General features: G+C 37.2%; 3 protein-coding genes across 6 annotated transcripts in view; 2 read left to right on the forward strand and 1 right to left on the reverse strand.

The window, feature by feature from the left end:
* LOC134841170 (calcium-dependent secretion activator 1-like) overlaps positions 1 to 17,242 on the forward strand; it is a 570,701-nt gene that overhangs the window by 442,360 nt on the left and 111,099 nt on the right. The gene's annotated exons all lie outside the window — the stretch shown is intronic.
* On the forward strand, positions 5,171 to 7,054 carry LOC134842559 (asparagine--tRNA ligase, cytoplasmic-like). The gene has a single exon (XM_063858953.1). The coding sequence runs from the start codon at positions 5,216 to 5,218 to the stop codon at positions 6,863 to 6,865; it is 1,650 nt and encodes a 549-aa protein (XP_063715023.1). The 5' UTR covers positions 5,171 to 5,215; the 3' UTR covers positions 6,866 to 7,054.
* Positions 11,553 to 17,201, reverse strand: LOC134842443 (uncharacterized). Its single transcript, XM_063858785.1, has 6 exons — positions 15,318 to 17,201; positions 14,910 to 15,083; positions 14,378 to 14,605; positions 13,544 to 13,784; positions 13,411 to 13,468; positions 11,553 to 12,054 (listed from the first exon to the last, which is right to left on the reverse strand). Exons 1-6 carry the CDS (start codon positions 15,649 to 15,651, stop codon positions 11,671 to 11,673), a joined length of 1,419 nt encoding a protein of 472 aa, XP_063714855.1. The 5' UTR covers positions 15,652 to 17,201; the 3' UTR covers positions 11,553 to 11,670.

Below are 17,242 nucleotides of genomic sequence, written 5' to 3' on the forward strand. Positions count from 1 at the left end.
CAAAGGCGTTGAGAAGGCCCGAAAGTAACTGAAGAGTAATGGATTAGTTGCGGTACCGTATGACAAAGGCGTGGGTTTTTGTGTAATGAGAAAGGACACCTACGAGAACAAGTTGTCGGATACATTAGATTCAAATCAATTCAGCAAAAGTAAAGGAACAAGTGATGCGATTGTTTTGAAGATAGAAAGAGACATCAATAAGGAGTTGTTGGCTATGAGGAAAAAAGATGAAATAAGTGAGAGTCTCTACACAAGGATGAGGTCTACTGGGGGGCAGCCCGCCAGGCTTTATGGGCTGGCGAAAGTGCATAAAGTGAATACCCCATTAAGACCGGTCCTCTCCTTGCCTGGTAGCTCTTATTATAACTTGAACAAAGTTCTTGCTAAATTTTTCGAGAAAATTGAGGGCGCAAACATCGAACCCAACTCACTAGATGCGAGAGAAATTTTAGAGAGCACTAATCTTGAGCCCAATGAAAACTTGATATCTCTAGATGTGAAGAGTTTGTACACAAATGATCCACTGAAAGAAGCGATAGACATAGCTCTGAGAAAACTGTATGAGCAAGATGAACCACCATCAATTGCTAGGAAAACCATGAAGAGACTGTTGAACATGGCAGTTAGTCAAGTCCATTTCAAGTGCAATGAAACATGGTACGTTCAGAAAGATGGTTTGGCAATAGGGGCATCTCTTGCCGTTATTTTAGCAAATCTTTGGCTGAAGCAGTTCAAAACTGCACTATCAAGGGATATTCCCGAAATGTTTTTGCCCGAGAAAGATTTTCACGGAATAGGTCCCGAGTGCAATAAGTATGTAACGTACAGGTCAAAAGGTATAGAATGTGAATGCTGTTTGAACTGGTATCACGTAAAATGTGGTGATATATCAGATGATGAGTATCGAAATATAAATGAAAAAATCTGGTACTGCAGAAAATACATCGCAATAAGGAAGAAAAAAGTCAGGGCAACAATCTAAATTGTTTCTCCGTTACGTTGATGATATAATGAGAACAGTGAAGGGTGATCCTGAAAAAGTGCTACGGGCTGCAAACTTACTACATCCAAATTTACAGTTCACAATAGAGACACCAAACACAAACGGAACTTTGGCTTTTTTGGATTTACAAATTAGTATTGACAAAAGCAGGAAAATTAGCTGTGGGTGGTATCAAAAACCAACAGATACAGGTACCATACTCAATTTTAGAAGCTGCGCCCCCCTTCACTACAAGAGAAGTGTGACTGAAGGAACTGTTCACCGGGTTTTCCGCTGTACGTCAACATGGGAAGATTATGATAAAGCCACGAAAATCAACCGTGAGCAGTGGTTGGATAACCAATATCCGGAAAGTTGGTCGTCGCGGGTTGCATCCCATGCCCTTGAAAAGATCATAAGCGAGGGAAAAAACAAAAAGAACATAGCTGAGAAAAAGAGGCCCTGTGATTATAGCAGTGATTCACCACCCACCTTGAAGTCCAATATAGGGGGAATCACAGTCAGACATTAGCAAAAAAAGTGCGCGATATCACCGAGGAAATTGAAAACTTGTATGCCCTCTCTAAAATCCTCCTTTTCCAATGAACTGAAATCAAAAGTGGTGTACAGACTTGAATGTTGTGGGTGCAAGTCCATCTATGTTGGCCAGACGGTCCGACATCTCACCACAAGGATTGAGGAACACCGAAAAGAGGATACCACAGTTGGACAGCATATAAGGCAGTGTGGTGGTAAGTCTGAGTTTAATTGGAAAATAATCGACCAGGCGTCCAGCAGCATCCGTTGTTATCGTCGCCGCAACTGTTGTTGTTGTGTTTTATTTCGGTTCTTCTGCCAAAATGGCCGTTTCTGACGTTTCTCAGAAACATGACGTCATACTTCGAAAATTTAAAAATTTGAAACACCAGAATATTCTAGCCTTCACAGTTTGGCTAATAGTTCCAATAACACTGCTAATCCTTCAAAACTGCTAATTCGGAAGGTTAGCTGCTAAAATTTCGAATCTGGGTTTTCGTCCATTCTGGTCGAATGTCACACTGGTTGGCTTGTTCTCAACAACCATCTGACTCTTTTTTTCCGGTACTAGTTTAAACGTACTCGTCCCATAAAAAACCTCCTTTGGAAGTGTTGTCCCAAAAAATTGCCAGTGGTCCCAAATAAAAAAAAAACCCATTAAAAACAATAACATAGATGAAATAGATGAAGTTAGCTTTTGTTGATGCTGTTCTCGAATTGGATTTTCAGATTTCTCCCCTAGCTATTTTTAAACACCTCTTCAAGTACTTCTACAATTTCGACAGTCGCATTTGCCAGCTGCATATACAGCTGAGTTTAAACTGAATACAAATCGAAATGATGCACAAATATGTTGTTATAAGCTTCTGACGAGTTTTTTCCAAACTGCTGCTGCCACAAAATAGTCTTTATGCCCATCAAACATGGTGTATTGAACTCCTAATATGGTTAAAAAGTTTTTCCTGCATTTTCTACCTTTTTTCATTGTTGTTTGTTTGGCTTGCCGTCACTGGATCCACAAAGTTTGCGAAATGATTCACCGTAACATTGGTATAAGGGGAGTTACACCAATTGTTGAAATTTGGTTTTAAGCTCGCCATTCGTCCGATTTAACGTTTGTCTTAGGTAAAATGAACCTCCAATTAATCGGTGAAAGAGTATCAGCAGAACAAATAGCAACAATCTTTTTTTTTCGGGGTCCATTCCACCTAAATTCATTGCTCTGGGATAAGGCGACCACGATTTTATTTTCGCTTTGTCATTAGTGACTCTTCATGTTGTAACGAGTGGCCAACTCCACCAATTTGAATTGGGTTTATACAGGCAAGTTCGAACAAACGTCACAAAATTAAAAAAACCCTTGAATAGTAGTTGCATAAGAGAATTCTTATCTTTGGTAATGCGGTAAAGTTAGGCAAAAGTTTCCAAAAGTTTCCCTTTCCAAAAGTTTCCCTTTTTTTCCAAAAGTTTCCCTTTTTATCGACGGTACTACTATGATAGAGTGGTCCCTCGAAAAAGCAACTATGATAGACAGGTCCCGCATGCATTTCGCATGTTATAATTTTGAAAACAAGTTTGTGTATAAATTATTCATTTTAAAAATTTTGCAAAATATGTTCAGCCAGAATTTTTCAGATTGAAAATTGTAATCACTATTGTTTATATATTGAAATTTGCTCGCTTTACTTTATTTTACGGTTCAACAGCCATATAATTGGGTTGACTTATTTGACATCAAAACCCACTATTGGCGTTTTTTTTTTTCAATTTTCAACCTTAAAATGTTGAGGGGGAGGTTTTAAGCGGTAACAAAACATGAAATTTGTTTGAAAATAAACTGCGACATATCTTTCTGAAAGGCGTAATCATAATTATTAAACGATTTGAGAGCTCTAGGTGCCTTATTCTCAAGGGACCTGGCTATTTTCAAGGGACCACTCTATCATAGTAGTACCTTATCGACTCTTTACCCTTGCGATAGCAAAGGTATTGCAATTGGGTACCAGACTTTTTCCCCGTAAACAACTCTGTCCACAGGACTCATTGGAGTCATTAAACTGGTGGTACCTTGGTTCATAATGAATTCAAAATTTGTAGTGTCTCTTGCACGCTTAGCCTGGTGATAAAGAATACGCCTGGGAGGGACGGCAAAGGTCCTGGGTTCAAATCTGACAAGGACCAGTTTTTTTCAAAGGGTGAATGTTCCGGTTCAAAAATAAAAACTTCGGCCTATTCTTTGTCTGCTTATGTTTTATCGGCTTAGTTGCCCCATCTAATAATCGTTTATTTTAGCTTAAGATTTTAACTGCAGTTGTGTATAGCATTTTTAAGATCCGGCCGAACCAATATTTGCCTTTCACATTGGTTGTAATTTAACCAACTCGATTTGTTAAAATTTCTTTTTTGTTTTCCATCTTTTATTTATCGGTTCAATAAATTTCGGCCTGTGTAATATCGACTTAGTGGCCTCATATTGCGTCGTTACGTCGGAAAAAAGTTTTTGTGCGCGTTTGTGTGCTCTGACGGGAAAAGGGACTTGACATTTTTTTAAATAAGGAATTTTTCTGAATTTCTTTCCGGCATGATGGGTTTCTGTTTTTTTTCGACTTGTTACCGCTTAGTAGTTATAAATTCAAACCCAATGAACCATCTGGCGTACAGGTAAACAACTGCATGAGATGCCGAAGGTTTGTAGTTTGAATCCGGTCGGGCTTTTTGTGTTTTTTTTTCAGCTTTTTCGGATTATCATCCTTCTATTTATTTTTGTCGGCTTAGATCCCGTAGCTCGATGGTTCAGCTTTATTCCAAGTTGCTGTAACCCCCATACTTGAGACCGCAAAGTCCAGGAGTTCGATTCCTCTTAGACTTGTTTTTCTTGTAATTTGAAAATTTAGATTGTGTGTTTGCGTGTGCTTAGTTCCATAGAAAGGACTTTTTTGAAAACTTGGCTTCTTTATAGCATTCTAATGGTACAGGCGATTTTTTTCCGGATATTTTGGGCGTTTTTTGCAATTTTTAGTGACAAAAACGATTTTTTGATTTTTTTTCCGTTTGATTTTCATACCATTCATATTTGTATCGCAGGTGGCGCGAAGCTCAGCTTCGCCTCTGTGTTGAGATTTGTGTATCGGACAGCGCCAAAATGTCATTGGGCTTTTCTTTTTTTCACCATGTATAATTTCGGTCATTGCAAGATTGCAAATTTGACAATTTGTGGCGATTGATATGAGAATACGTTTTTCCCTTGAAAAATTGTTGAACTAGAAATAATGCCATTTGTTTTCATCCACGTCAAAAGGAAGTTTTTGTTTGAATCAAATTGAAATACTGTCTTTTGTTTTGTATCCTTTTTGAAAGCTACTTTTGTTTCCACTTATCCAAATCTATTGTCTCTGTTGAAATACTGTCTTGGAAGTGGTTTGGTCAGACCACACTCCTAAACGAGCTTTTTCATTGGGACTGACTAAAAATGGCGGGACCAGACTTCTATACGAGTACCTATTTTCCTTTCCTGCTTTTTTTACTTTACCTAATATATGAATTCCATTGACTTTTTTGACTGGGTGATGAAAGACTAGTGTAGTAACTCCGGTTGCCTTGATACTTTCGGACTTTTTTTAAATAAGACAAATAACAAAAAAATAAAAAGTTAATTCGGTTAAGTTTATTAGTTGCCATTTTCCGAAGTCCGAAAAAATGTCGTCTGTATACACTTCGCAAAAAGGATGCGACGATACAGGAGATGGCACGGAAGAAAAGCCCTTTAAAACTGTCGTGAAAGCTTTGCTCTCCATCGATGGCGATGAAAGCACGACTATTCTAGTTGACAACACGGGGGAAGATAGCTCAACTAAGCCATTTATTGAAATTTCTAATTCTCAAAAAAAGAAGCAAGTTAAATTATACCAGGCCGAGTTAAGAAAGGGAAAAGCTAGAGAGGTAAAGGAAGCAGAAGATGCCGTAAAACGCGAAGAGGTCCTGCAGGAAGCAAGCAAGATCTCAATTTCCGAGGATGCCTCATTAGAACCCGCAAAAGAGATTAAACTCCGCGACTGTGTCAACCACAGAGAGAAGAGAATAAAGGCATACGGATGGGTGCACAACCTCAGAAGGCAGGGGAAAAACATGATGTTTATTGTGCTGAGAGACGGAACAGGATATCTTCAATGCGTTCTATCTGAAAAACTATGTCAAACTGTTGACGCTATTCAACTTCAAACTGAGGCTACGGTTTTGGTTTATGGTGTTATAACAGAGGTTCCGGAAGGCCAACATGCACCTGGTGGACACGAGTTGATCTGCGACTTCTGGAAAGTTGTCGGCCATGCTCCCAGTGGAGGAATTGAAAGTGTCGTGACTGAGAAGAGCGACGTTGACCTTCAGCTGAGACAGAAGCATTTAGTTATCAGGTGGGACGAACACAGTAAAGCTCTGAAACTGCGATCGGCAATTACGTTCTGCTTCCGCCAACATTACTTTGATAAAGGATATGTGGAAGTCACGCCACCGACTATGGTCAAAACTCAATGTGAGGGTGGGTCAACGCTGTTCAGTTTTGACTATTTCGGCGAGCAGGCCTACTTAACACAGTCCTCTCAGCTTTACCTGGAGACAGTATTACCTTCTATTGGCGATACATTCTGTATGGCACAGTCTTACAGAGCTGAGAAAGCGAAAACTAGAAGGCATTTGTCAGAGTTCACACATGTTGAGGCCGAATGCCCTTTCATAACCTTTGATCAATTGCTAGAGCGGCTGGAAGATCTAGTCTGCAATGTCTGCGAACGGATTTTGGCGTCATCGTTCAAAGATATGCTTCTGGAAGTAAACCCGGACTTCAAAGTGCCGAAGAGACCATTCAAGAGGATGCTGTATACTGAAGCAATCCAGTGGCTAAAAGACCACGATATCAAGAACGAAGAAACAGGTCAATATTACGAGTTTGGAGAGGATATCCCTGAAGCGCCTGAAAGGAAAATGACCGACGCAATAAATGAACCGATCTTCCTGTGCAAGTTTCCAGCTGGAATCAAAGCCTTCTACATGTTGAGATCTGCCGATGATGACCGATTGACTGATAGTGTTGACCTCTTGATGCCTAACGTTGGTGAGATCATTGGGGCGTCAATGCGCGAATACAGACTGGATGTGCTTATGGAGGGCTATAAAAGAGAAGAGATTGACCCCTCGCCATACTACTGGTACACCGATCAGCGAAAGTTTGGAACCTCTAAAAGCGGAGGCTATGGGTTGGGTCTAGAACGTTTCTTGACTTGGATGTTGAACAAACCCCACATCAGAGATGTGTGTCTGTATCCTCGATTCAGAGAAAGAATCGACCCATAAGAGTGAGGTCTATCAAGAAAATAGCCTGAGAAGCATGAGCTAATATCGAATAATTGTTGTCTTATTGATTGTAAAGATATATACTGACGCTTTGAATTGATACAGGTGATGTTACGCTAAACGATTGATGATTTGATTTATAAATATAACTGTTAAATTGAAAAAAAAAAAAAATATTGCGCACGCTGACTATTGGTTTTAATTTGTTTCCTTTCGGACCGCAAGCCCACTCTGAAAGATATTTTGTGGTAGTCGAGGAGGAACTTTGTAATGAGACGTTTTTTCCTCACAAGTCTTTTTTTTGTCACGGTTTTTTTTTCAATTATTTAATTCGCGTATTTCGACCTATATTCTTTTGGCTAGCTTCCGTGATATTTTTGCTCTGTATCGCACAGGGGCGGATCAAGGATTTTTTCGAAGGGGGGGGGGCGGATTTTCAAAAAAATTTCGAAAATTTTGAGGACCTTTTTTTTTCACTAAAAGGTCCCTGTTTTCGCCAAATTTTCTGCGCCGCAGGCAAATTTTTGAAAAAACAGGTCAATGTTAGTATATATTGGCGCCAAAGGCGCCTTTAGAAAAATTTTAGGGTCGGTCGGCAAAAAATGGATTTCTTAAAAAGTACCAAAGGGGGGACCCTTTGGGTCGGCAGGGGGTCGAATCCCTGAGGGGGTATCGCAGTTTCTGCAAAGCTCCTACGTGTTAGAAAATCATTTGTAGCATTTTTAATCTACTATAATATTAAAAGTTTTATTTCGCAAATTTACATCTTTAATTCTATTTAATCCATATTTTTCCCTCTTTGAAAAAAAAAATGTTTTTTTTTTCTCCCGGTCTTGTTAGAAAATTTGCCTAAATGGCACGTTTGATGCTTTACATGAAATTGGTCTGAAAGTATTACGTTTGAGTGGCCAAATTTGAAAATAACGAAGTTGTACTCTGTATTCATCTTTTACTGCACTATTCATTTTTTGCTTGTTTGAAAAGTTTTCTCGAAGTTCTCTCTGCATTCTCGGTAGATTGAATTATTATGAATTGGCTGATCTCGGCTATACTTTTCAAATTCCTGTAATGTTTTTTTTTTAATGTTTACTTGAACAACCTTAGGTTTTTCTTGTTTCGATCTCACTTTCAGGATGTGTTGATCGTTTTTTAACTTGAATGAAATTTTTCAAAGATTTCTTCGATGGTTAGAAAAAACGTATTTTCTTGGCTTCAACAGAATGTTTCTGAAATAGTTCCTCTATGAGCTTCTGTTTTATTATGTAAGTGCAGTTTTGGAAAGAATTGCAGAGTAAACAGGTAAGTGCAGAGACTAGATGATCGAAATAGCTTAAATTAAAGGTTTTTCGCCTTTGAAATTTTTTTCAAGGGTTTTAGTCGTCGCAGATTTAAATTTTAGATATTTCGTTCGTTGGTCTTATGTTGGTCAATTTGTACACTTTTTTTATAGCTGTTTGTGTCTTTCACCCATGCAACTAGTTTTTTTTTCGTTTAAATAAGTTGGTTTACAGAATAGATACAGTAGAATTTGTGATCATCTTCAAACCTTTTGTCAACCAACAGAGAAGTTTTTTTGAGCATATCTGCATTTCAAATGCCAGCTGTTTTCGAAATTTGTAATAAGAATCTGCTGTAGTTATTACGCTTGCGAAAAGCAAGCGTTAGCCAATGGGAATATTAGATTTGTTCTGGTTTACTAACTTTTGTTCACTTAAATTCAATACTGTATCAAGTGAGAGATTTGGCCTGTTTAGTTTGGAGGTAACTTCCATGCTTGAGAAGACAAGGTGATGGGTTGGATACTGGCCAGGAGGGTTTTTAAATGCTTTTTTTAGCGCAGCGTGTGTCTGCTCAAGAATTTTGGCTTTCTTACCGCTTTGCAGGTTTTGTTTCGATGCTTATTTAACATTTCATTTTTTAATTTACTTTGGTGTATTTTCTCAAAAGGAAATCAAGACAGATTTTGAAAAATAGTTGCTGATTCAATTTTTTTAAATCTTGTCGAAAGATAAATTTCTGCGGCTTTGATCTCATTTAGCGGCTTGTATTTTTTGTGTATATAGGGTAGTTCACAGAATGAATATGGTGGGATTTGTGATCATTTTCAAATCTGTCAAACAGCACATTATTTGAGCCTATCTGCTGTTCAATTTACCCACTCAGTTAGTTTTTTTAAAATCTACTCGATAAATTGAATTTTGTTTAATAGAAATCGAGTCAAACATGGAAATCTCGGTAGATTCGTTTTTGACATTGTTTTCCATTTTTCGGTTTTTGTCTCATTTTCTGTCTGCGAGTTTCTCATGCTTTTTTGTGTTGTCCTGTCAGTCCTGTTTGTGCGAAGGTCTGCGGCTTCTCTTGTATTTTTGTTATTGTAGTTTGTCTTCTTTTGTATTAGAGAGCTGCGTTATGAATAAACTTACTGAACATTTTTTATGATAGCTAAATGCTTATACTCGTTGAAGTTAGTTCCGTGTCTGTTTTTTAGTGCTTGCTAGTCCAGCGAATTTTTGCTTCGCCTCTGAGTTGCAAGGTTTATTGCGCTCGGACTATTCTGAGCCACTCGGAGCAGTCACCTGTTATTTTTAGTTTGATAGTTTTTTGCCAGTATTTCATGGACTTAACGTACAGTAAGAAAGGTTTCCTGCTAATTTACTTGCTGTGAATGTTTGTTTCCACTCATAATTTGAACAAGACTGCTCGTATCAGGTCAAAGCCTTGAAATTCCCACTGCCCATTAAATGGTCTCGAATAGTTTTTTTTTGTGAATGAAATATTGACAAACTATGCATTTTAGGCTGATAATATGAAATTTTAATTGTCAATATTTGAGTTGTACATGAAATTAGTTTGCCTCAATTCAATTTTGAATGATTTTGCAGTGCAATGAAACATGACTGCTCGCATATCAGTGCAAATCCCTGAATGTTCCGACTGTCCCTTAATTCCGACTGTCTCATATCGAATAGTTTTTGGGAAAAGAAAATATTGAAAACTTGTAAATTTTGGACAAAATCAAAGTGTAAAATTTGGAGTCGTACGAAATTAATTCGAGCAATTATCTACCCTGAATTCAATTTGGAACGATTTTGTTCTGCGGGATAATTCGCCACGCATAAATAATTCGCGTTTACGCTCTCAACAGAATGAATAAATTCTTCAAAGCGCGCATAATTTAGTCCAGAACATGGCCAATTTGGCAATTTTCAAACCACCAGAAATTTACAAAAAAATATCGGAGGTAAAATATTGTTTTGTATTTGAACTCAGGAAGTCGATATTATTGGGTATAAAATTTTTTGTCGAAAACTTATTTCGAGCGGGTTAGTTTTATGAAGATTATATCAATTATAAAACATTCTTGATTCCAAAGAACTTGAACTTGGTTTATTTTCCTTTAATTTCCAAAGTTCAAATTCCAAATAATATCAATTATTTTTTTTGGCTTTCTTGAATTCGTTCGTTTACTTTTTTTTTCAACTTTCTGTTGGATAAGTTTTTGAAGTTGCACTGGGTTGGTTTTCAGTTTTTCATCGCCTTGATCATATTTAATTCTTATTTTTTCTCTCAGTACGTACTACATGTTTTGTGTTCGCATTTTTAATATGATAGGAGGGTGCTGGTTCGAAAATTTTGTTACTTTTTTGTAAGGTCGAACAAATTGATCCCAACACCCTATAAAGACCCCATTTTGTGCTGCAGGCATTTTTTTTGAAAAAAAAACAAGCCAAAAAACCTGTTTTTTTTTGGCCAAAATATTGCATAAAAAATATATATTGGCGCGGAAAAATTTAAATATCGGTCAGCCAAATTGGATATCCTAAAATAGTAACAAGGAGAACTCTTGGGTCGGCAGTGAGTTGAAACCCTGAGAAGGGAGGAGACGTCCCCCCATATCCAACCCTGGTGCTGGTATCTTGTTTTTTTTGGTGATCTTGAAAAGACCATGAGAATAATTTCTGATACTTCTTGTTCATAGGAAGCGTTTTTCTCCGCATAGAAAGAGAAAAAAACAGTATCTGCTTATGCATGTTTAAAAATCCAATGTCGACTATCCAATTTTGTCCAGTGAACAACACGAGGCTACAACAAAACCTGTCAAATAACTGGGAACTTTGTGCCTTCAAATCGATTTGCGGATTGGACGGTGAATTGTTTGGTTGTCCCAAATAGAGTCAGCAGAGTATTTCAATTTTTTAAATTAAGAAAAGATTTGTGAATATTTTAGTGGAATTACGAATTTATAAAATGTGAACATTTGAGTCTCAAATAACTGCTATTTGCTCAAAACGAGCTTGTGTTATAGAAGGAGGCTTCGTTTTTTGGCAAACGAATAGGAGCGTTTATGTGTAAGAAGCCTCGGTAGTTTTTTTTTTCATTTTTGCGATTTTAAACAACATGAGCTATACCGGTTTAAACCAGCTGTGTTTTGTGTGTATTGATGCACGCTTGTGTGAGTGTGTGGCTCCGTGGTGCAATTTCCAGCATTTGGAAGTTAATGTCCGGATGTCTTGTTAGAGACAGAATTTCAAACGAGTGGAAGGAGCTTTTTGAGATACATATTTTTTGGTTACATCGGATAATTTTACCAGCTAAGTTTTATTTGGATCTGAGAGTCATCAGACTGAGCTTTTTGCGAAATATATGAAGCATTCCTACGACAGTTATTGGGGCAAAAATGTTGCCATAAGTTTTCAATTTAAAAACAAGCGAAATGGCATTACGAATGAATTAAATTTTGGTATAAACTAAAAGTGAATAAGGTAAATCAACACGCTTTGCTGTTTAATTGACGCATCTTTTTTCTAGTTTTGGTGATTGTTGTTGTGATTTTGATTGACAGGTGTTCGAGGTATTTCTCTGACGTCATCGCTAAATAGAACCTTCAGACGATCGCTCGTGTTCATTCGTGGTAGAGTATGTAGTTCGATTACGTCATCTGGTTTCTGATTGGTCGAAGAACATGGTTTCAAATCGTGCATTTCGATCACTCGAATGCTCTCGTTTTGGGTAATTTGAATTTTGTTCGGATGTACTTGAACCTCGATGTTTTCGTCCAAATCGGTTTCGGCTTCGAGTGGGTCTTGAAATGTGCAGCTTCGGCTAAGTGCACCGCCAGTTGAAGTTGATTGGGTTATGTAGCTACGAGTGTCGTATGCGCTACTAGATGCTGAAATCTGACCTGATTCCTGAAAATTTTTCAAAAAAATCATCTTTACACTGAAGAAAGCAAGTGTTTTGGAATCGGGAACTAGATTTTTTCCTGTAAACAACTTTTCTTACACATTAGTTTGATGTTGCTTTTGTATCGAACCTTAACAAATTCCAGATCCCTTCCCTCTTAGTCTAGAGGTAATACAGTTGCCTTTGCTTTCTATGGTCTTGGGCTTTTTCAGTGTCTGACATCGATTTTTTCCGAGAAAAATAGAATAGTCTGTTTGTCGACTTATGACCTGTCATCTTCGCTACTACACCACGGTTTTTTTGCACTGTAAGCAATTTTCATGGTACTTTCGAGTGTCGATGATTAACTCTTTACTGTAACTTCTTAATCTGCTATTCATGAGTGGTGTTTTTTCGTTTTTTTTTTCAATTATGTTTTACGCTTAGAAATTTTCTTCGGTTTATGTTTTGTCGGTTTAGTGAAACTTGTGAATTGGCTTAACGGCAAAAAAAATGATTATTTTTAATTTGAATAAATTAGGTTAGGTCGGTTGAAGTATAAACGTTGAAATTTCAAAAACAATTTTATCGCTTAAAGTTTGCAAATAACAATTTTATTTCGAAATTTTTTGCTATGAAGAATTTTTGTCTGGCAAATTTTGAATTGTCAGTCTTTCGTTTGTCTTGAGTGTTTTCAGCTTCTTTGCCGCATCACGAAATTTACTTTTTATTGTAGTTGCAAAGGAAATGTTCAATGTAGTTTCAGAGGGGATGTTTAAAGTTTTGTCAACTTGTGTATGCTGCTCAAAAATTGTTGGCTTAGTTGTCTGATCACGGATTTTGCTTTTCCTTTGAGCAACTTTCATTAAAGTTACAAGTGTAAGTGTTGTTTTATCTTGTTTCGGGGGGACTTGAAACTTTAAAAAACTTTTTTATTAAATCATTTTTTTTCGGCTCAATTTTTGTCTGCTCAAAGTCTGTTTGCTAAGTTGCTTCATCTCTTTTTTCTTGCTCTGTAAGCAAGTTTCATTGAAGTTGAAAGTGCAAGAATTATTTGATGTAGTTTCAGGGGGACTTGAAAATTGAAAAAATAGTTATTCATTTTTGGCTTAACTTGTGTCTGCTAAAAGATTGTCGGCTTTGTTTTCTTCTGTTACTAATTTAGTATTCAAATGTCTGGCATTTTTGCCTGAAATGAAAGTCTACCGAGGCTTACGAACATTTAGATTTCGGTAGACTTAGTTTTTTTTTTATTTTTCGATTTAAATTTTTTGTTTGTGTTGTATCGCAGTTGATGCGGAGCTCCGCTTTGCCTCTGTGTACCATAAAATAAGTGCTCTCTCAGATTACTGTATGATTATAACTTCCTTAGATATACTTACTGGAAAGTTCTGGAATTTTTGGAACGCAATTGAGGAATCTGAGGAGCAGCACAGTTTTCTAAATTCACAAAACGGTTAAGAACATGGTCATGATAGCTGGCTGTATTTATTTGTTTTTTCGATTGATTGGCACCTGAAATGGTTTGTGATAATGGCTAGGAGAGCGAATAGCACTAGGAGTACTGGAATGCTGATACCAATCAGGACACCAACTATCTCCCGTTGACCTCTCCTGAACTCTATCCTGGTCGGACCCATGTGACCCATGCCCTCCAGAGGGTAAAGTTCATATCCTCCTATGTCATTTTTGGGATCTGTGTCGGTTGATCCCTTGATCTGGTAGTTGTTATCATTGTAAGCTACTTCTAGTTTTTCTAAAGAAAAAATTTGATGGCGCATCAAATTTTTCACGCTGATTTACATATCTTTCATAAAAAAAGCAATTTGCTGAATTTGACTGATGGTAATACGAAGGGCTTATTTGATGTGACAAAAAATAATCCTATTGAGTTTCTTCAAAAAAATTACTAACATCATATAAATGATAAAAACTTATGTTCCGGATATTAAAATATTCCGTCTATGCAATAAACTAATAAAAGCAAAAGTTTATGATGTCTAATTTTAGAACTGCATGAACAAGCTTGTTTTCACATTTGTTTCTCTTGAATATAACTATTTGGCTGTAATATACCATTTTCTGAATGCATGTAAAGTAAAACAGTCCGACCAGAGAACTCAGTTGCATGGGCTTAATTGATTTGACATTTTATTACCCCTTTTTTGTCGCTTAAAAAGTAACTAATGTGAATTTCTCGAGAAAAACTTAATTTTCGGATATCAAGATATTCTGTTGATGTATTAACTAATAAAGGCGAAAGTTTATTGTATCTAATTTTAGAACTGCATGAAGCAAATTGTTTTCAAATTTGCTTCTCGTGAATATAGCTACTAGATTTTAGTATACCATTTTCTGAATGCATGCTAAATGGTCCGAACAGAGAACTCGGTTGCATATGTCCTCGAAATTGTATTTGAGAGTGATTGAATATAGAGATATAGGCGTCTGCCCTCCACGCGGTGAGAGCGAGCGAAAATTGCCGAACGTCTGCTGGATTCGAACTGGGTTCGGAGTTGGAGTTGACATTTGAGAAGTACATGACGAGATACCCTTGCTCGGCAGACATGTAGTCTCCTTGATCAAAAATAAAAAATAATGTTTGATGTTTCACGACTCTCCTGAGTGTACTTAGGTCCATAAAAACGCATGCTTTTTTTCTGACTAGCTTAGCATATCTGAAGCCTTCAGTCTTATTCAGTTCAATTGGAAATCAGAGTTGAGTAGTTTAGTTGATAAATTGGTCACAGATTGAATGGACTTTGTCAACTTGTTCTTTTTTGATGCCATCTTCCGAAAATCTAAAATTTGCCTAAAATTTATGTTTTTTGTCTTTTTTGTGAAGTTTTGAAGGTATTGTTTGGAGTGATTTTGTGTGTGCCTGAAATGGTGAGGTTGAAGTAGTCGTTGTAGAAGAGAGCAGTGAAGAGAGTTGAGTGGGTGTTGATGTTGTATGAAGTGTGGAGGACGGAGATGACGAATGGCACTGGCCCAGTCGGCTGCACAAACTTACCCTCCCATCGTCCACCCACCTCTATCACGTCACTTAGGTTATCTGAACAAAAACATAACATTTTTGTACTCTGTTGATAAAGCAAAGGTCCAATTGATTGCTGAAAAATGTTGTGTTGATAACATTTTGAGTTTGGAGAAATGAGCAGTTTTTTATTTTTATTTTTCTGATCCAATTCGACAAGCAATTATTTAATTGTGAACTGATTTGCGAGTAAACAAGAGAACTGTAGTGAAGCTGAATAAAATAAGACAACAATCTGGTTTTGAGACTTACGGGCCACAAATTGATGCCATCGAATATTGTCACGAATCAAATCCGAATCATCTAACTCAATATTCTCTCTGATTTCGCTCTGTTTAAATGCAGTTTTGAAGAACGGATAAACCAACGACAGTATTCCGCATATGATTAGTAACAGAAACATGATTTTGACAATGTAACTGATTATGTACATGGGTCGTTTCCGTGATGAGTCATTGACAACTATAGTCGGGTTCATTTCTCCGTTCAAGGTCATTTTTGACTCACGGAAGGGATGCTGAACTCGGCTGACCTGACCAGGGTTAGCTGGCGAACTATTAGTACTTATTTTCCCAAAGTCTTCCATAATAATCCGAGTTGGTCCAAGAGCTTTTCAAAATAGTTTTGATGATAATTTAGAGCTAATTTTAGGACTCGGCTTAGTGTTTTGCTGTTTGCCAACTTGTCAGAACAATTTTTGATGATTGTGGACAGTTCATTTGGCCGAAAAATTAAGCGGCAAAGAAAATGCGTCTAGCACCATGAAACTCCGTCTGTCTATTTTTCTTGCAAAAGGAGTTTGAAGGTTGAAATATTGTCTTGAATATAATCTGGAAAGATATCTGGCGAATATAAATTTGGAATTTGTCGGAGTAATTCAATAAAAAATGGCCGTTATTTTCAGCTAGGAAGTGGTCTTTAGGGATTCATAAATGGGTCGTGTCAAATTAAAATGCCGTGGTAATTCAATAAGGGAAGGAGAACGTAATAAACGGTTTAAGTGTGTTTTGGGACATAGTCAAGAGATTATTTTCTACTGCTTTTTCCTGAATTTTGGGTGGGGAAAATTAGTGGGTGGGGATCTGATTTTACAGGGAAAAGGAAGTTACGAAAGCGCCTTGAGTGAGAAAAGGGAGAGGTTTGAAGTGATGTGGAATTGGGGCCAATCAATTGGTGGCATTGTTAGCTGGCCGTAATTTAATTAAAATTTCCGCAACAAACGAACTGGAAAACAAGCAGACCAATCTAAAACATACATGTGTCGAATCTCAGTCCAAGTTGCCTGTTGGATTTCTGGGGGGAATTGAATAAATTTCTACCCGCTTGCCTTCTAGTTGTGGTTGGTAATTTCTTCTCTCACACGCCTAATTAACTGTTAAAAATGAAACATTGTTCAGTCTATTTTTCAACCAAGTGGCGTACTGTCACTTTCAAATTCGTTTACTACTTTTTGAGTGGGTATGAGTGATAAGAGACAGTCTGTAACTTCATTCTGTTCAATAACAGGTTTTTCTAGTAAAAGATCTATATTAGGTTAATAAATAGAAGTAAAAACAATAGATGAATTGTAAAGCTGATCAAAAAGACGGAAGGAGAAATTGTGAGATGTTGCATTTCAATTTGGCTGGCATCCTGTGCCTGACTAACTGCAGGGTTAAGTGGAGGTATGGATTTTATTCCCGGTGGTCGTTTAATTTTATCTTTCTTCATTTTGTCAGTTCGCTATTTTTCTAGGCCTTTATTCTAGATCCCATCCATGGCCCTATTACAGTCTTCCAGCCGTAAAGATATTTAACCGACAAAAAAACAAAAGCATGTCAATTTCGTTGATTGGCAATATAAAAGAACATGCTTTTGTCAGCAATTGAGTTTTCAGGAATTGAGTTTGCAGCAATTGAGTTTTCAATGGTTGCAGTTAAGTTTGCTTCGAAAAAGTTCTCTGTTATTAAGATAGGTTGCAAATCGAACCGGACACATTTTGTCATCTGTTCTCTTTCTTAGTGTAGTCTTTGGAGTTCGTTTGTGAATCTTTATCTCTTTAATTCCATTTAGCGTCCCTTATTCTCCTGCCTTATCTTAAGCTAATCAGTCTCCAATGACTGGTCCATTCCCCTGCTTATCGGCCTCATTCAATCTGTCTATTGTCTCTCGAAGCGACTAGTTGCTACTAGTAGCAT

This window comes from Symsagittifera roscoffensis, chromosome 3 (genome assembly GCF_963678635.1).
Source record: "Symsagittifera roscoffensis chromosome 3, txSymRosc1.1, whole genome shotgun sequence".
Lineage (NCBI taxonomy): Eukaryota > Metazoa > Xenacoelomorpha > Acoela > Convolutidae > Symsagittifera > Symsagittifera roscoffensis.